Raw genomic sequence first — 20,134 nt, 5'->3', positions numbered from 1 at the left:
CGAGCGGCGTTCTCTGTGCCAGGCGGGGCCAGTGCTCTCTGTCTCGGCATTCCCCGCCCTGTGTCACCGCGGGCGGCCGGACGGGAGGGACGGAGGGCCGGGGGCTGGAAGCACGGGGGCTGGAGCCCCTCAGCCGGGCACGCCCGGCCCGGGCGGAGCCTCAGCGCCGCTCCCGCCCCGCCCCCAGCGCCGGCGGCCCTCGCGCGGCCGGATTGGCGGGGAGCGGTGCCAATCACGCTGAGGGGCGGGGCGCGCGCGGCGGCCCCTTGGCGCTGAGGGGGCGCGCGGCTCCGGCCTCTGCCCGGGCCGATCCTGCCCCGGCGGCGCCTTTCCCGGCGGCCGCCCCGCTCCTCGTCGCTCTCTCCTGCCTCCCGCCGCGAGCAGCCGGGGCCTCCTCCATGCGGGAGAAGAGGAGGAGGAGGAGGAGGTGGGAGCTGCTCGCCGGCCATCCACGGCGCCCGGCAAGTCGGAGCCGACCCGCCGCCGCGCCGCTCCTGCCGCATCTCCCCGCGGAGCGGAGCCGGCCCTGAGCTGTGCTCGCCGCGCCGGCCCTGGAGCCCTACTCATAGTCTTGCCCCCACCCTCCTTCTAGTCTTCCCAGACCCTCCTCCTAGTCTTCCTTTTTTTTTAAATTCTCCCCCTTTCCCCCCTCCCCCTCTGGTTCTCACCCTGGCTGCGAGCAAAGGGTCTTCATGAGCGCAGAGGATGTCCGGAAAGCACTACAAGGGGCCTGAAGTCAGTTGTTGCATCAAATATTTCATCTTCGGCTTCAATGTCATTTTCTGGGTAAGTGGAGCCGGTTTCGTGTCTTCCTCTGCTTCCTCCTCTCCTCCTCGTTTTCCCCGGCCGCCGCCGCTCCCGGGCTGGGCACGCCAGGCGCGGCGGGGACGTGTGACAGCCAGCCCGGCGTGAGGCCGCGGGGGCATTTCGGATGGGCTGCGGAGCGAGGCCAGGGCTGCCGCCGCCTCCGACCCGGTCAGCCCTTCCCCGGGCAAGTTGTGGTGCTGCATTCCTCCACCTCCCGAGAGTGCCGGTTCTCTTCTCTTCCGGCCCTCCTAATTGCTTTTGTTGTTAGTACGAAGCGGATTTCGTGCCTTCTTCCCACCTCCCCGTCTTTTCCTTTTTTCGTGTTCCCTCCTTCCTTCCCCCACCTCTGCTTTGTGGTGGGAGAGGAAGGGAGCAACCAGGCACCCAGGCCTGGAGAACGAATTGATCTGCATGTTTTCACGCTGCCATCCCTGTTCCATGCAAATAATAGAAAGAATCACAGCTCAGGTTTTCTGCACAGTGCTGTTTGATGATTTCACAATGATGAAGTTGTGTATGGCACTGGTTTATTATGATTAGCTGTTAACACATAGTAGTAGTAGCGATAATAGGATGGAGGAGGGGGGAAAGGGTATTTCCACCCATACCTAAAGTGCAAGCCCGTAGGAGGCCTGTTTGGGCATTTGTTGGGATTCCTGGCTGTGCTGCTTGATCTGCCTGCACAGTATCTTGTAGCACCATTGCCCACCGGCTGTGGAGTAGGCAGAACTGTGCAGTGAAATGTAACCTGCCTGTAAGAGTACTTCTAGCATCTTCTCATTGTGTTGTATTTGAAAGAGAAGCAGCTGTTTTTGGATGTTCATGCCAAATTTCATAACTGTGGGGGGGGGCCAGTGAGCATTCTCACGCATGTGTGAGTGATGAGGTCTTCTCACTGCACAGAATGTTAAAGTCAGGTGAAGGTTCTTACATGTACAGCTCCCTTTTCACATGAGGTATTGCACAGAGCAATGAGAAACAAACCCAGCTTGACAGATTCACAGAATATTCTGAGTTGGAAGGACCCACCAGAATCAGCAAGTCCAGCTCTGGATCAAACCCAGATAGTGTGGATATGTTTTTGAGGGCCTTTGGAAGCAAGTTGAATGCATATCTGGTATAGTGGCTTGTTTGGAGTAGAAAGGAGAATTGGGGAAAAAAGCCCCACCACCATCTTGAAGGTTATGCATAAAGGTAAGGAAGAACAGAGGAGAGAAACCTTTTGGGCACTGCTGAGCTTCTGTTTGTCCCCTTGGGGAGAACAGAGGGCAGTGGTGACATGGATAGCAGGTATCCATAGCTAACCTCAGGTCTGTGTTCCTGGAAAATAAACATATCTGAAGAAGACATTTTGAAAGGATGGCAGTTTTGAGTAAGTCCACTGTCATAGTGTATTACTTTTCTTAAACAAGAAGGTGTGGTGCCAGAGTGAAGCTGACTGTGGCTTTATGTCAGTGTTTACTTGGCCCCAGACCGACCCTGCAGATGAACGGTAGAGAGCTTTGTAGTATTTTTACCCTACAGAGCTGATGTGGTTGTACTCTTGGCTCAGGTTTCAGTGATTGAGTTTGCCATGGTTCTTTGCCCTTGTCTGTTTCTTTGTTTTGATTTTGCTGGGCATATGTTGCTGTGAACACGGATATTTTTCAGCAGGGAGCAAGTAGTGTGAGGAACACTTGTGTGCTGTGTCCTTGGATTGAGAGAGGGAGATTATGGTGGAATATATAGAACCATGTTAACTTGCTCTTTCAGACACTGTCAGTGTCTCAGAAGCTCTATATCCTGTAATTTCCTTCATTTTATTCTGTGAATGTGAATGTGTGGATGGTGGAAGTGGGGAACTGGCTGTGTTTTACATTTTCTGTAACTAGTCTTTTTCTTACTCCCGTGTCTGTGAGGCTGATGCAGTGTGGCTTCTGCATGATGGCAGCTGTGCCTGTGTTGTGTACTGAATGGGCCAAAGGCTTTGTACTGCTGGCGTGCTGATCTGGGAGCCTGAAAAAATATCATTGTGTATCACCCACTCTGCCAGTTGCTTGATGTGAGGCCCTTGCTTGCAGATTTCCTCTTTTGGAAAACGCTAATTGTCTCATTTGTGTTCCTGGCTAAACTTCTGGAAATTCGTGAAGACCAAGTACTTTGAGAGTTTAGTCATTTCTTTAGAATATTGTAATCTCTTTATGAGAGAGCCTGCATTTATTACCATGTCTCTTACGATTTGGAGTGCAAACATAGGCAGATATTCTTGTTGAATACGTGTTAATATTATTTTTACTGAAGTTATAGCAAACTCTTCAATGACTGGGCCAGAAAAGCTCTAAATGAAAACTGCAGATTCAGTTGGTTGTTTACAGAAAGTGATAATCAAAAATAGCCACTAATGTAGTCATTGCAAATAGACTGAAAATGATGAAGAGGTCGTCATCCAAACCCCATGACACTTTCCAGGATCTTGCAAACAGGGAGCACACCTTGTTAGGCCTTCTATCTGAGCGTTATTATATAATGGTTTTAACACAACCTTTTAAAGTGGTAATGTAAACAAAGAAAATACCTCTATTCTGTGTCATAAAAACAATGGACTAAAAATAAAGAGAACTGAGTTGGAAGAGTAATGATCTTGACAAGAAAATTGTCAGTGCTTTGAATAGCAGAATATTATAGATCTGCTGAAATTATGCCGGGAATGATTGTACTTGCTACTTAAATTGAAGTTATTACAAAAATCTGAGGCTTTAAATATCACAGCATAGGGGCAAAATAAATGGTCAGACCCTTTTGTCTTTTTTATTTTGTGCCGGTCATGTATTTCATGCCTTAAAAACCACATCAGAATGATGAGGATAGTGAATATGGAAAGATTGCACTCCAGTGCCGTGTGTGTAATTCTGGCTAAAGGTGACAGGATGCTTTGTAGGGGGTAGTTCTCAGGCTTGCACCAGCCCAGGTAAGGTATTCTTGCCTAAATATATATTTTATACTGTTGTAGAAGACCATATTCTCTGCTGAGTCTATGCATAATTAATGTTCTAGATATATTTGCAGGCTCACTTTCTTGTGGCAGTTCAGTGTTAAAGTTGGTAAATACTCTGGAAATGTTTGCTGAGAAGAGCTTATGAGACTGCTGTGCTGCTGAGGAAGAGGAAAGCTCATTGGGCAGTCACCAAAGTAATGTTTAGGGACCAAGAGCTCATAGGACAACTGCATGTACACGTGAGGCTGGCAGCGGTGTAGTGTTTCCCTTTGCCGTGCTGCCGCTGGAGCACACGCCTGTGCTTTGGCTCCGCTGCCGCTCTGCCGGTGCTGTGTGTCACCTTTGCCGGTGCTGTGTGTCACCTTTCCCGGCTGGCAGCTGCTGCCACAGACACTGCTGCTTCAGGAGCCTCTCTGCTCTTGTCTCGGTGAAGCATAGAGCTTAGTATGAGGTAACAGAACACTTTCCTGTACTCAAAGCAAGCAAACAAACAATGCCTCTTTCCCCCTTCGGCTTCCACGTAGAATGATAACAAAGGTAAGGTGCAAAAGGTCAAAGCAGGCCGCCCTGCTTCACAAAAGTCTCTCTCTTTCCCCCTTACTTTGGGAAGACAGTTTGAGGCTGACTTTTAGTTCCAGGAGATGTTTTTGATTGTTCTCTCTGTTTTTTATACTTGATGGAAACCGTGGATGTATACTATTGTTAAGTTCTAACTTTTAATGCACACTTGATTCCACTGACCCTGGTCTAATTGGAAAGATGTATAAAAAGCACTGACACCTCAGAAACTTTTGCTTTAGCTGGTGATTCACTCTAAGTTATGAGCTGTGCTGAAGTTATGATACATCAGCATATTACAAATCATAACTTGTGTTTTAATTTGCTTGGCATCTGCTGTATTTGATGGGAACCATATGGGAATCTAGATGGTCTTCTGAATTACAGAAAGGTAGCAGAAAGAAAATAAGGTTATGTAAGTGTGTTACAGGAAAAATGTTGGACAAGTGCACTGACCTTTAAAGGACAACCAATAGATTGCTTATTAAATTCTGTACATTGTTGATAGTTTGTTTTTAAAGGGGGAGAGGATAATTCTCTGATGTCAGCTGGTTTTTAGATATGCACAAGGAAGTTTTGATTTTATAATTTTTCCCTTGCCACAGTGTTTAAAAAAAACCCCAAACAAATCAATGTGAAGCTTGTTCCATGCAATTTTGAAATGCTTTCTGTAGCATTTGATCTTTAAAAATTTGCATTGGGAGGATGTCCTTGCAGTGGAAGTGGAAGCATTCTGTTCATTTCCCTCCCCTTCCCCTTTTATGATCAAATGACTTTTTTATTTTACATTTCTTCATAGCACAGATGAAGCATAGCTAAGCACTCCACCAGTGGTCTTGCCAGAAACGGAACAATGCTTGTTTTGGGCAAGTACTCCACTGATTTCTAACAGTGAAAGGCAGGGGTGTATATATTGATGAAATAGATGCTTTATTGTGAGGCTGGCATTCTTGAATTCCTCAGTGTCTTTCAGCAGATGTAGCCTCAGTCTTTCAAATGCATATAAAAATTTAGTAACTGCTGGCTTTGGGGCACTTGTTTCATATCTGTGGAGGTCATTCTTAGAATAAAAATTTTCTTTGCCTTGTATTCTCTCACAACTTTGTGGTAGGCTGTATGTTGATAATATAAAAATAAATAGCTGAGGAACTTGGGAGAAACTATTCCTTTCTCTTTAATATTTGTTTTGCCAAAATTGGGTGTTTATAAATGTGCTACTGTTTTAAGTTATTTGATGTTTCTAGTTTCTAAAAGATTGAAGCATAAGAGAACTAGAACTCGAGAAAACCCATTGTGATTAATTGTGTGACTTCTCCTGTTTGATGTCAGTGTGCTTCAAGCGAATATTATTGAAGCTATCATGTGCAGCCTTTATTATTGGAACTGTCATGCACAGCACTTTCCTTTTGTGTTAAAGATGAATTTGGTTAATATATTTACCAGTCTTCCACCTTGATTGAATTGTCACAGTACATTTTTTCTGGTGACACGTCTGTCTCAAAGTATGAAGAGTCAATTTTGGATTTTCAGTGTGTCAGTCAGAGAAGAGTTGATCCACGTGAATGGCACCCAGAGCACAGGCAGTCCCAACAGAATACCTGTGGTAGTGAAACATCTTATGGATATTTGTGTGTGTGAAAAGAAGTTAGCACTGGTCCTAATCCCATTGCCTTTGTTGCATGTGGATGATATTTCCATAATAAAAGCAACAAATTAATGTTCTGCAACACTGAATTTGAAGATAGATGTGCTAGCTTAATTCCAATAAGGCAGCCTTTGCACTGTGAACTTTTTGGTGTTTGTGTTAGGCATGTACATGTTCAAGTGCAGGGTAAGAAGTAACAGGTGTGTAAGGAAGGCATGAGCTGTTCCAGGGAAGAAAGGCTTTTTCCAGATGGGAACCCAGGAGACATGCTCTTGTAAACAAACAAAAAAATTATATACAAGGTGCAGTTGATGTAGGATAATTTTCAGATTGAAAATGTGGGAGAGAATTTTTTTTTGAGGGGATTGATGGAGTTCAGGTTTGTTTTTGGTTTTTTTTTTTGGCTGTTGTTTTTGTGTGGCAAGTAGTCAGAAGAAAAATGTAAGGAACTTCTCTATCCTCTGCAGTGGACAGGAGTTTGAAAGTATGTATGTAATCTGTTACTTAAGAATGCTTTCTTAAACCTAATTCTATAGATTACAATAATCCTGATGTACTTCTTAGTGAACTTCAATTTGTTCTTTATTCCTGAGACTCTCCAAGATGCAAGTTAATGATTAGTAGAGGATGAGAAACTTGAGCTTACAGTTAGTGGAATATAATTTCCTTTTCCTTTTCTTTTCAGTCCCATTCCTACAAATTGACATTTTGAAGTCTGTGTTGAAAAAGAAATATAAACTGGTTTTGGCACCAGGACTGCTACAAGTTATAAATTTGGAGCAAGAAGCTGGTGTGTGTGAAGTGCTCAGGCTGAATACTTCAGCAGTTCATATTCCATTAACCAAAAGCAGTAACCTGTGAAGATTTGCTATGGGCATTTAGAATATAATGTTTTGCTTTCAGTTAAAACCGGAGGTGAGAGGAAATATTTTTGACCCAAAAAAATCACTTGACCTAATTCTACCAGTTAGGAAATTCTGGTCTTTAACTATAGTTCTGTAGGGGAGACTTGTTTTGCCCAGAATATGCAGCATGCTTCTCAAATGCATGGCTGGTAGCCTGTCAACAGGACTGTAATTGTTTTATTGATGTAGACAGGAGAGCAAGGAGCTGAACAGCTCCTGAAGTAACCCAGCTCTGTTAGAGATGACCCAGAAGTCACTGTCAGCATTAGCCATAAAAGGATCTTCCAGTAGGGTAGTATTTTAAACTTTTTCATATCTGACTTTTCCATTAGCTTGAATTTTATAGTGACTTTGTACTCATGTACAATTTGTCTGTTTCTCCTTAAAAATTAGAAAATATTGTTACAGTGCAGTAAAGAATTAAAACAAAAAAAGCTTATCCAATTTTTAATGGATGTACTGAATTGTACTTCATGACAGTTTTACAGTGCAAAATCCAGCAATACATTAGGCCTTAAATCAGTGAAGATTAATCTATTTCATTGTACTGTCACAGGAATTTGGAAAACATCCTATTTTTTGATTGTGCTGCTGCTCTTGCCTCAAAATATCCTATCTTGTGATGTAGGTTTCCAAAAAACACTTGCTGGGTGAGACTCCTGAAAGGGTTTACAGTTTTTCATATGCTTTGAGTTAGATGCGCAGGAGAAATACTGACAAGATGTTGTCAAGAGGTCAAAATGACAAAAAACTTCATTGGCAACTTCAGAGAAATCAGAGAACTTTGGCAAAAGTTTAGAGCAGCATTCCCTCGACATAAAACACTTCACAAAGCACTGACTTAGCCCATTCAACTTAGCAACTCCAAGCCTGTCTGATTTTAGGTTACTCAAAACTGAGAAGAGAGAGTTAGAAGGAGGAGGAAGAGAGAAAGACGTAAAACATATAGAAAAGGAAAAGTATGGCTGCCTCTCCTAGTTCCAGCAGTGTTCAGCTGAGAGAAATTCCAAGAGGAGACAGGGTCAAGACCTGTGCTTGCCTCATGCTTCAGTTTAGTACCCTTTGGCTTCCCTGGGCCCTTCTCCCAGGCTGGGCTTCAGGTCATCTGTCCCCTCTGGGGCTAGACTGGGCTCCAGGGCGGGCTGGGGTGTGGGGCAGGGACTGGTGACCACTGTGTGGCTGGGATACCGGCCCAGAGGGGGATGTGTGTGTGCAGAGCGGGGCATCACCTCTCCAGAGCAAAGCCTGACCTACCTATTCTCCTACACATGCACCCGAAGTACTTTGAGCCAGCAGTCCTTCCAGTCTCTCACGTGTGGTTCTCTGTGAATACAGATTTTCCCTGATTTCAGCAGTATTTTGTGCAGGCGTAAGGGTTGGTGTGGGTGGATGTCGCTGTTCGCACAGTGTTCAGTGTAGCTGCTTCTGTAACATACACAGAGATCTAGAGCAGTTCAGCCTTCTCCCTGTGCTGGCATTTAAAAATGTCACTAGCACACTGAGGCTTTGCAGTCAGGGGTGCTTGATTTGGTATCAAATTCTGACTCAGTGTGATCTCATATAACCTCCAGATGGTCTGACTTGCAGGGATGCTAAAAACAGTCAGATCCTACTTATATAGCTTTATAAACTAAATGAGGCTGTAGCAGTATTTATCTTAATACACACCAGTCTCTACATCAGATTCTTCAGCTAATGTTTCAGCTTTCCAGTCACTTTCCTCTGGACACCATTTAGAATAAGTATTTCATCACACGCACAGGATCTTATGAATGAACTGTCAATTTTCCACAGAACTGGGAAAAATCAATATGCCTCTTCAAGGCCTTGAAAATCCCTCTGCTCCTGGCGAAGACTCTGTTACATCAAATCGTATTGAAAACCATTTCAAGCAATGTTCCTGATGTGCGGTGACAGAAGAGCTTTTTTCCTTTTGCAGCAAAGCAAGGAAATATTATGAAAACACTTTATGTACCTATTCTGTACCTGTTACCTCTTGGTATTCCCAACAGCAAAACTTCTTACAGGAAAAACCAATGAAAGAATTATAGGAACTTTAGCTTAAATAGGTTCTCTTTCTCCTCAATAAGCAAGTAACATTATTTCTAAAAGTGTTCAGTTCTTCTTTGTGGTATTGAATTTAAAAAAAAACAAACTAAAAGAAGACTTGATATCTTTAGATATGTACAATATTTTGGATTCATAGAGGCTTCTGTTTTGCTCCCTTCATCAACATGATATTGATGAGTTATAACCTGAGTATGCCTGCTGTCATTGCTCTAGTAGCTGCTCTTAGAGGGCACTGAGTATGAAATAAGCATCCTTGCAGTAACTCTGCCTGTGGGGTGTTTCCTAGTGTTCGTGGATTATGCTTGATGAGAGTCCAGCTTAACTTTTGTTGATTTAGGGGCTAATCTTACATGACATGGAACATTATTTTGGGTCAGGATTTTCTCGGTGTCAAGAGGGCAGGTTCTCTCAGTTGAGCTGTGGTGCCCCAAGCAAAGGTGCAGCAGCACTGTGTGTGGGATGTCACCCCAAGCAGATCCGCCTGGTGTCTGTCATTTTGTCCAAGCCTGCACCACAGGTTCTCCCTGTTGGATACCTTTGCTTTCCCATGTAGGGCATATACTTACCCTTGTGAGGCTGGGTTCTGTGTGCTTCCCTCTCACGGAACCGCATGTCTTCTGCAATGTTCTGTTTTCCAGTGTGCTGTGATTTAAAAATCTTGTGATTTAAAAAGCTTGAAGGGAGTTCCCTCTATGTGCTGCACATGGTTTCTATGTAGGAGCAGAGACACTGAGGAAGAAGGTTCCCACATAACATATGGCAAGGGTTTTGTTGCTTTGTGCTGGGCTTCAATTAGCTGTGTCACCTTGTGGAAGAAGTCTCTGTAATGCTGTGTGATTGGAGTGTTTCGGACTGGAGCTCGGGATTTGGAAATGGTGACATTTCAAAGCTGGGGTCCTCCCAGGTAATGAGTAGGGTTGCCAGGTAACCCCGGGCACCTCTCAGCTTGGAGTGTTCTGGGTTGTTGTACTGTGCACAGAGCAAGAATTTCAGATTTTTAAATTTTTGCCATTTAAATATAAAACCAGAAAGATGCCCTTTCCATGTGGGTAAAATATAGCATTTTGTAGAAATTGTCTCCTGACTGCCAGTTCACATGGGTATGTCTAAAGGAATATGTGTGAATTCAGTAAGTCCAACAATAATTAAATCTATAATTAAAATAATTAAAAAAGAAGGGCAAGACTTGTAAAATTAAAATTCCTATTTTCCAAGAAGTTATCCAATTAATTTCTAGATGAAAATTAATCCATCTGGCTTGTGAAGACTATAAAAATATAAATATAAAATATATAGGATTGCAGTTAAAAAATAACTAAGTTCCAGTTTTTAATGAATATTGCTTGGTATCACAACCATTCTCTTGTTTCTTTTTCCTTCTGTGGCCATTAAGGGGGGATGTGAGCTGCTGCCTAACTCAGTTTTTTTTCATCTCTGAATGCCTAGGAGGACCTGTTTTTATTGCAGGGCCAATTCCCACTTTGGTTGTAGGAACCTTTCAGGATTGGTTTTCATGTGGGGCCTTGCAAATTCTGGTATCAAAATGAGAGCAGGAGGCGGCAGACAGCTGAGGCTGGCACAAGGCTGCAGAGCCAAGTGTGTTAATGCAGCTTCAGTGGACCAACAGCAGTCAGTTACCACATCTGGCTGAGAACTTTCTCATCTGGCTCAATTTCTATTGATTTGCTGTTTGGCTCCAAGAATGAAGTGTGGGAAGATGGTAGGATCAGCTCCTCCTTTCCCTGCATAGGTCAACTTCAAGTGATTGTACAAGCGTGGCCTGTTTCAGCTCTAGGTAAAGTGGTTTTGGAGTATGGAGTATGCAGAGATGTAAGACATGGTGCTGGGGCAAGAGTTGGCTCACTCCAGGGAGCACTGTTATGTAAGTGCTACCCCTCTGGTGCACTTTGATCTTCACTGTTTTTGGAAGAGTTATGGTGGTTATCTGTTTACTCCTGCTTGCTCAGGGATGTTAGAAAAACAAAAGGCAATGATTGTCTTCCAAGGTTATGGTAACGTGAACCTAATTTGAGCTTAAGTGGACAGCTGCATCATTTACCTCTCTGGTTTCTTTTCCTTCCCATGAATGTTATTCCAAACACTGTGCCACTCCCTCTAATAGTGCTAAACCTTTGTTGGAGTGGCCTGCTAGAAGTGGTGGCAAATGATCTCTCTGAGACAGTTTGTCATGAGTATCCATTCCCAAGTAGTGTCCTTTCTGGTGGCTTGTTACATACAAAAGGTTTGTATGCATTTAGTGCATTTATTTTATATATATATATATATATATATATATATATAACACTATGCATGCATGTATATATATGCACACACTCATATAAATACATAATACGTACACAAAATAACACGGTACTTAAAAAATTAATTCTGATTTGCTAGAGCAGAAGTTAATATATGTACCTAAAAGCAGGACTTGGAGGGGCTAGAAATCCGTCTAACTGCTGTTGCATGCAGAGAAGGACTTTTGCTTCCTCTGACTGTATTCTACTGCTCTGCTCCTGCTGGGAGCTCTGGCATGGTCACAAGTAGCATTCCCACTTCAGCTCTGTGGGGCTGGGTGTGGTTTGAAAACATTGCTTTCTTTTTGTACTCTTTGTTTTGAAGATAGGCAAAACCACTGCCTGGGTAGTCTAAAGGTTTGTGGTGATATTTGAATCAAAGTTCTATTCTGCAGAAACTTTTTTTGTGCAGATGAGTGTGTGTTTGACTCAGGAACGTGAGGCAATTACATTTTTACATGGTTTATATCCTTGTTGGCTTCTGCTTTTCTACATTTTTCCTAAGCTACTCTCATACCTGTGGGAGAGGAAGCAGCTCCTGAGTAGATGCAGCTAATAACTTTGCATATTAAAGAAAATCAGTCCAAATCCTGATGAGACTGACACTCAAGGGTTTGTGCCACTGTAGCAGGTGAATGAATTGTGACTCTCATTTGGCCTTTTAGTTGCTCTGAATACTCTTCTCTGCCCCATAGATTCATGATCCTATCAGGTATCCTGCAGTGGGCCTGACATCTGACAGAGGGAAAAGGACAGCTGTGGGCTGCAGTAGCTTTTATCTTCAACTTGCCCATCCCAGAAATACATGTGTGTGTAGGAATTCTAGTGGACTCTCTATCATCCGGTATTTCATGTATTGTTTTGGATGCCATGCCTTTTAAATGACAGTGATGAAGTACTCCACTTACTTGTGGTTTTCATGTCAATAGCAGCTCACTACTGCCTAGAGAAATTACCATGCCTCTTGTAAATATCCTATTCTTGTTGGTTTTGCCCTCCTTTCAGTTTGTGCTCTACTCCAGCTTGCTGTTCTCTCTGTTCCATTCTCCGAGGAAGCCCTTTCTGTGGCACTCCATGTATCTGTGTCTGTTCTTGCACCTAGAAAGCTCACAGCAGCCTCTGCATAGTCGCTGTCATGCTGCGAGAGAGGCAGTTTGTGGACTCTGTTACTGGAGTCCAGCCACAAGACTGCAGGAAAGGGGGAAGAAGTAAAACCCCAATGCTGGCTGGTTTTCTTACCATTTTGTAAGGTACTTGTTCCTATTTCACCTTTGTTCCATAGACATGTGTGCCCCTTTCAGGGTAATGTGCAAGCATCTCCTTGTGAAACAGCAAGCCTCGTGTTGGTGCAAGGCCTCCCAAATAACACCTGTGGGAGATAATCCTTCCTTAGTTACTGTGTCAAACTCTTAAGTCTGGTGAATATCAAGGCTGTGCACACAGCTCTGTCTCTGATGTGAAGAATTTCACATTTCGTAACAATTCATAAAAAATTGCTGCAGGACTGAGTCATGTAGAATCAAGTGAGGTAGAATGGATGAGGCTATTTTAGGGACTGGCATGATCATAGAGGTTTGAGGGATGTGCTGTGTCTCCTGTTTGCACCGCATGGAAGGCCTGTTGCTGTTGAAGCACAGGATCTCAATGATGTTTTGAGGCTGGAGTACAGGACTGAAATTGAAATAGGCTGGTGGTTGTTGCTGCTGTGTGAGTTAGAAATGTACTGTAAAGTCCTAAGTACTTTATGCTGAGAGTTGGTGGGACTCCTTTTTTGTATCTTCAGTGATGTATCAGAACTCTGGTGGGTATTGCTATTTAAATCTTCGTAGTGTACTGGGGTCAGATTTTCATTTATGCTAAAAGGCTGCCTTGTTTCTATCTGCCACTGTAACATGTCCTTAAAATGACTGCAGATGATATTTATGGAGCAGGGTAGAATACTTTTGGTGTAGCTGTGTTGTCAAAATTGTTCAAGTGAGCAGTATTAGACTCCTAGCTTGAGGAGTTTGAAGGACTTGATAAGATAGAAGGATGGACTTTGCATTGTGAGATGTGCTTGGACTTCTGTATAAATGATGGTGAGAAGAGAAATCTGTAATTTTTCCCAGAATGAGGAGGAGTGGACACACATTTGTTCATGAAGCAGGTGTTTAAGATGTAAGCTTATAAAAGTGAGAGGGTAGTATTTTTTTTGTCTGAAAAAAGACCTGCCTCGTTTTTTTTCCCCATCTTTCTTTCTGAGAAGATACTTTTGCTCAGTTATTGTTATCAGAGGGCCACTCTTGTCATTGTGTCACTTGGTTTTGTTAGTAGAACTTCAGTTCAAAAACTTTCTACCTTGGAAAAAAACAAACACAAAAGCAAACCCAAACAAACATCCATAAAGTTGTTTCAGAATTCACAGAAAACAAACTGTGGATCAATTATTCAGTGCCTTCCCTCCGTCCTCCACTTCCTGATGTGTTATTAATTTTGCATGAGCCGCCTGCTTAGCCCTTCATGCACTTAGGGGATAGAGCGCAAAGGCTTTCAGCGCCCTGAATGACGGGGCACTTACTGCGACCCTCTGCATAAGAGCAGATCCTGTTGACTTCAGTGGGAATCACTTGTTGGCAGCTGCATAATTGTTTTTCGAACAATGTAGGTTTTTTAAAAAAAAAGCAAACAAAAAAAGGGAGGATGTGTGAGAAAGCCCAAAGAGGTTCCCCAAACAAAACACTGAAAAGTCATTCAAAGGAGCTGGAGCAATTACTTCAGTTGCCTAAGTAGTTAAGACCTGGCAAAAAGGGTGATAGTGAGCTAACCAAAACCCTGGCAGAGAACAGTCGAGTGTACCAGGGAGTGTTCCTGCTCATTTGTGTTTCAGAGTAACATTTGTGTTTCCTGGCCATCCATTACCTGATGACTTCCCTGCAGCAACAGGAGCATTATGAGACTCTAATCCTCGGGGCAGAGAGAGAACTTAGCTGATGAAGGACACAGAGTTCATCCTCAGCACGCAGTTGTGACTGTGTTCTCTCTAATTGCAGAGTGGTGGTGTGCTTGTATGAAATAGCTTTACATGTGCTGAAATACGTGCAGAAAACAGTGCTTTCTGCAGGCTGTTTCCGCAGGCCTTGCTACCAGCAGCAAGTTGGTCACTACTGTCATTTTTTATAAGCAGTGATTCCCAGCACTTCATTGAGTACTGAGTCCTGCTTTTGCCAGGCATGTACATAATAACAGCAACTTAATGATACGTCTGTGTCCGAGGGAGCTGCCAATGCCCAGCTCTAAAGCACCACTACTGGTGTGCTCTACCAGCAGCAGCCACATAGAAATGTCCACATTTTATTTTATCTGAACTTTAACAACAGCTTAGGCTAAAGATAATGGCTTCTGTATGAAATATGTTCTATTCCTGCTAATGCTATCTTATCAAGTAAGCTAGTGTGTGAGATAGAAGAATTTCTGTAAACAAAGCATAAAAGGTGTGTATATAAATCATGCCTGAAATCAATTTACAGCTGAATGGGGATTGAACATCTAGGTCTAGTTTTGTTTATGCTTTGGTGATTGATAGAGAAAGAGTTAAAACAGTGTAAGTGCAGAACTTGATGAATATTGCCTTTATTTCCTACTATTGGATTGTTTCAGCACTTTGTGGTAAAGCAATAAGGGTAGGTAGTTACAGTTTGTGCTAGTACCAATTGTTTCAGTACTGTTAAAAATAAACAACAAGAGCCACCTTTCTTTTTGCCCTTTATAATGCTTTAAAGAAATGTGAAACTGATTCTTACTGATGGTTTGGGGTAAAGAAAGTGGTCAAGGTTAACAATCCCTAATTTTAGATTCATCGTACCACCAAGTGAGATGAAGAACTTTGAGCTACTGCACTGAATCCTTAGTCTGCTACATTGTCACGTACCTTTATGTGAAACATTAACCTCCAAATCCAAAAATTGCTCCAAGGTTTTGGAGTAGAGCGCTGGGCCTTGCCTTTTGACCAGATTCAGTGCAAGAGAGTTCCCTAGGGGAAAGAATCTTGCTGTTATTTTCCCCTGTGGTGTGTGAAGAAACAATATATCAAAGCGTCTCCAGTTCTTATTGAACAAGTTGGAGTGTTAATGATGAACAAGTGAAAAATGTTTCTTTAAAGATCCTGTAATCTGGATTTGTGTTACCTTTGTGTGGATTAACAATTTACCTAGAACAGGTTTGTTTGTTTGTTTTAAAATATGTTTGGCTGTGTTTTGTATGGTGTGAAAGGTGTGATAAAAGGACATTTTTTAAATAATCTTTAATTTCTGCCTGGGTGCCATACAATTCAAAGGTAGTTTGGATGGTTTTGTCCCAGAGGGCATTTGAAGATGGTGTCTTTGCCAGCTAACCCAGCTTAAAGCCTGTGTAAGGTACGGCTTCATGGACCGCCCGGGAGGCTGGTGCTGAGTGATATGGGAAGAGAACAGCTTCCCTCGGGGAGGATGTGACTGGGGGAACCATTTGGCTACTGAAACACCAGACTGGGTTACCTGCCTTGACTTGAAGCCGTGTAGGGTTTTTTTTGTGAGTGATGTCCGTGTCAAACACCAATCCTGCAATTAGTATTTGGCATAATTAGTAATTTCTATAGACAGACCTAATCTGAAAAACTGCTCAGTGTACAGTAGGAAATGTCCCTTGGGAATATTTAATCTTAATTAGCTCAAGTCTGTGGACACGTTGTCATTTCCGTATTGTTTTCAAAATCTGATACCTTTGATCAACCCCAGGCTGAGTTAGGAAAGCCTGAGGTATGAAAGGAATGTTGAAATCTGCAGAGCTACAGTTACTACAGAAGTTATGGAAACGAAACCATTAATACTGGTCTGGTATGACCCAGTAGGAGTTTGTCTGGAATGGTATTTCTGCTGTACTTCGCTGACGGGTAATAAAGGTGAGGGTTTTCTCTTGAACTTTTGGGATGAATCTGTCTAGTGAAAATTTTATTTCTGGCTTAACCTGAGATAATGCCAGCAATTTGTACCTCGTAGTCTGTAAATTATTACAAAATTTCAAAAGGAATTTTCAAGGTTCACACTTGAGAGTAGGGTGAGGTTTATGTGTTTGTTGTTTGTGCAATGTTCCTAACAAATTATAATCATCAGTAAAGTAACTGGAAGCAAAAGGAGTAAATCCTCCTAAGTTTCAAAGGTTACTGTTTTGTAAGCTTATTAAAGGTAGCTCTGAAATTTTCAAGAAATTGTCACTTTAATGAAAATATATAGCATTAAAACATTGTTTTAAATCCAGACACATTCATTATTAATCAGTTCCCTTAATGTGGGTATTTTGCATTTAAAATAAAAGGGAATGTTCTTGGATTTGGATAGGACTCAAGAATGAAAACTTGCACAGGGCTAGACAAAGTTGTTTTGAAGCTTTTATGGGTGATGTGCTGTGAGGTGTTCTAGTCTTTTCTCTCTGACATCTAATATTATGCTTGGTTGAAGCATTTCCTCATATAGAAAATAACTAAAATAAGGTGTCACTGCCGAGGAGGACCTCAACCTTTTTAGATATGCAACTAAGAGGCCATACCTGTGATCATGCTGGACCAGGCAATGGCTCTGTTGCTGGTAAATAACCTCAGAAAATGGCCAGTGGTAGAGAGCTGGTGAGAAGTGTAAGAAGCAAGGCAGGTACATGGTGATAAATGTTAGGGAATATGCTCTGAATTACCCAGCCTTTCAGATCCAGAATTAGTATCTTTGTACTTGGTATCACTATATGATTTTTTTCTTTGTGAATTTATCTGGTTGATCATTGAATCTCTAATTTTCTGAAGTGAGTGACATCCAGTACCTTTTTTCCGTTAGTATTGGCTGGCTTTGGGAGAGGTGGAGTTCCAACAGGCATCTAATAAAGCATTCTGCAGCTTGGAGTCTATTAACTTTCATGTTCATCTGCTTAGCTTCTGGCAAACCACAATGAAAATTCTGCATCTGAAGAATGTAGCTTAAAACACCTTTTATCTGCTCCCTGCTGCACCATGCCCCTGGCTTTTCCACATAATACCATTAAGAAACAAATTTTGGACACCTTCCTTTTCAGTGGTTCAGGTGATTGAATTACAAATGTAGGAGGCGTGTAAAGTCAAGTGAGTGTACCAGTCCCAGGCAACTGCAGCTGGATGTCACAGATGAAAAAGCTTGCAGCTGGGAAGAGGAGCTTTAAGTTTCCAGATGGTGACCTAGTTGGATCTCCACACAGCTCCTCCAGTTACAATGAAATAACCATTTTCAACCCAGGCCATGTGTAACAGCAAGACATACAGTTGGCAGTTTTTAATGTAGGATTGCAATTCCTTGCAGTTCTGTCCTTTTTCATCCCCCTCTTTCCTGTGCTTCACAAAAGGAAGAAACATGCAAGCCTAAACTTCCAGAATCCTTATTTAATTTTGCCACTGATTATGGTTCATTCTTATTAAGTAACAAAATAGTGTACAAAAACCAAGAATTTTGTCATGGGCAGGTGAATCTGAAGGGTTTTCTCAGGCATGCATCAGATGATGCCTTCCTGTGATTACTATTTTGGAAGATTCCAGTAATTGTCTGTAACATAAAAGGTCAAATGTAGCACTTACCTGTTATTTTGTAAGGAAAGGTGTAAAGTTCCTTTCTTGTCGGCGCCCTGAGACAGCTCCTAAGCAAATGTGTGGGTTATGGGCTGTGCTGCTTAGGCTGTTTGTGGAGCAGAGATCAATGCTGTGCTGAGAGTAGAACCCTGAGGGGTTGCAAAAGCTAAATCAGTGGCCAGGCAGGAGAGTGGAGTCATTGGTGCTGTATAAGTGTGACATCTGGAAGGTTGTGTTGTAGCCCAAGAAAATTTGTTAATCAAAGCAACTTTATAAGAGTTGTTTTACCTTATACGACAGCATTGGACATCTGATAAATTAAATATCTTTTCTTATTTATTTGCATAGAAGTTCTGGTAAGGAAGGAGGAATGTGTCGTGGATGACAGCTAGTATTGACTGGCTGATGAAGGGAGAGGCAAGAGAGCAACATAAACCCAGTGGCATGATAGATCCTTTAAAGCTAGGTGACCATACAGAGACTGACTTCAGATTTAAGCTAGTTTACTAGGCTTTAGAATAAAAAAAAAAAAATAGCTTTCCGAGTTTTAAGACTTTTTGTTTTACTTAAAAATAATAAATGAGTGCTTCTGAACGCCTTAGTAAATTCTTATTCCCAGAGCTCATGTCCATGATCTCATCCCCTTGGGAACTGGATTTCCAAGTAAAGGACTTAGTCTAGTTGCTGTAGGAAAGCTAAAAAAAAAAAAAAAAAGGGAAAAGCCCTGAGAAAACAATTTGGTAGCAGTTCACTGTGAGATATTTTCTATTTGCTGCATGGGGATCTATTTTGGAAGTACTTCAATGAAAAGTTAGACAATGGAACAAAACGCTTCAAGGCGTAGCATTTAAATATGTACTACTTTGGTTGGTTGTTTTGGTTTTCTTAAGTTTATAGGTGTGTGGTTTTGTATGTTTTTTTTGGGGGCTGGGTGGTTTTGGGGTTTTGTTTGGTTATATATATGTGAAGTACTTGGATTAATTTCTGTTTTCTTGGCAGCAACAAAGAGTTGTTCTCTCTCTGCCCTATCCTTGTTGCTCACTGTGTAACTGTGTTCTGCATCGTGCCTTGATGTTGAATGAGAAATAAACCCATCTTGCAAATTTAATTTAATGCTATAGGCTAGCTCTACTTCCAAAAGTATAATTGCTAGAAAACTGTGGATTTTTCTAGCATTAATAAAATTGAGTGTGAGCAGTGTATGTTAACACATTTACTGACACATATATATATATATATACACACGTGTGCTTGTGTGTGTATATGTATATATTTTAACTCTTTTTCCTTGTTCTGTTTTTTCACTTCTGCTCCATACCAATACTGCTGAATCTCATGTAAGAGGACAGCTTTTGCTCTTGCCAGCCAGAATCTGTTTTTGCAGTGAGGGGTCCCTGCTGGGGAAGCCTTTCTTTTCCTGCTCTTTCTTCACTCCGCAGGGTAGCAGGCACAAGGACTGCCCTCCCGTCTGCTCTGCTGACAGCCGCGCCTTCTCTGCTCCGACTGCAGCAGCTGCTGCTCCTCAGCCTGACTGAGAGAGCATAAATTAAAATACAAAAGTCTCCTGTGGCCGCTCTTGGCTGGCAGTGCAATGGCAGATCAGACCTTCCTACATCATCTTCACTTGACTTTCTTCTTTTTCTCAAGAATTTCCTCTGCATTTGTCTCAGTCACAGTCTTTTGCCACTGAGCTGAATAGAAGCAGCAATCCAGTAACTCTAAATATTTTATGTGCTTGTGTCACTGGAGCGGTTTGCAGAGAAAAGAATCAGTGATGTGGGTTTCACCAAAAGCTCAAGGCTTTTTGCTTTTCATACTGTCTGGAAGAGGTGGACTGTGTGTGCTTTTCATGGCCGCTGAAGATGCAGGGCTAATTCCTGTTCTCCTCTCCCCATGAAGTCAGTGGGAGTGTTAGGAACAGCAGAACCATTGTGCTGCCATTGTGTGTGTGTGACTGAGGGCACAGCAGTGAGCACGAGTGTTTTCTCCAGTGGGCTTTTATTGTTTTGCAATCTGGTGTCTTACAATGCTTGTATTGGGGGTCTCAACCCCAGAGGGTGGAGGGGGGGCTACTTGGTGATGGGATGGAATGCCATGCCACAAAACTGGCTATGTGGAATTCCTGACCCAACTGTGGGTTTTTTATTTTTTTGTGAGGGACTTGTTTTGGGTTGTTCTGTTTCTGCCCTGTGCTTGTCTCTGACGTAGCAGATGTTTTTTGGCTCAGTGTGCTTAAATATGAGGACTGTTCCTTGTAGGTGGTAAGTGGTGAAGATGATG

The 20,134-nt window shown here is 42.5% G+C and overlaps 1 protein-coding gene across 1 annotated transcript in view; it reads left to right on the top strand.

Annotated features, from left to right (window-relative positions):
- Positions 1 to 626: 626 nt before the first annotated feature.
- TSPAN5 (tetraspanin 5) overlaps positions 627 to 20,134 on the top strand; it is an 81,115-nt gene continuing 61,607 nt past the window's right edge. Inside the window, exon 1 of the mRNA XM_041424549.1 lies at positions 627 to 786. Coding sequence (XP_041280483.1) covers positions 706 to 786 — 81 coding nt within the window. The 5' untranslated portion in view covers positions 627 to 705. The remainder of the gene's footprint in view (positions 787 to 20,134) is intronic.

This window comes from Onychostruthus taczanowskii, unplaced genomic scaffold, assembly GCF_017590055.1.
Source record: "Onychostruthus taczanowskii isolate IOZ18803 unplaced genomic scaffold, ASM1759005v1 scaffold82, whole genome shotgun sequence".
NCBI classification, from domain to species: Eukaryota; Metazoa; Chordata; class Aves; order Passeriformes; family Passeridae; genus Onychostruthus; species Onychostruthus taczanowskii.
Note: the sequence above shows the minus strand (reverse complement) of the source record. Positions and strands in the feature narration are given on the sequence as shown.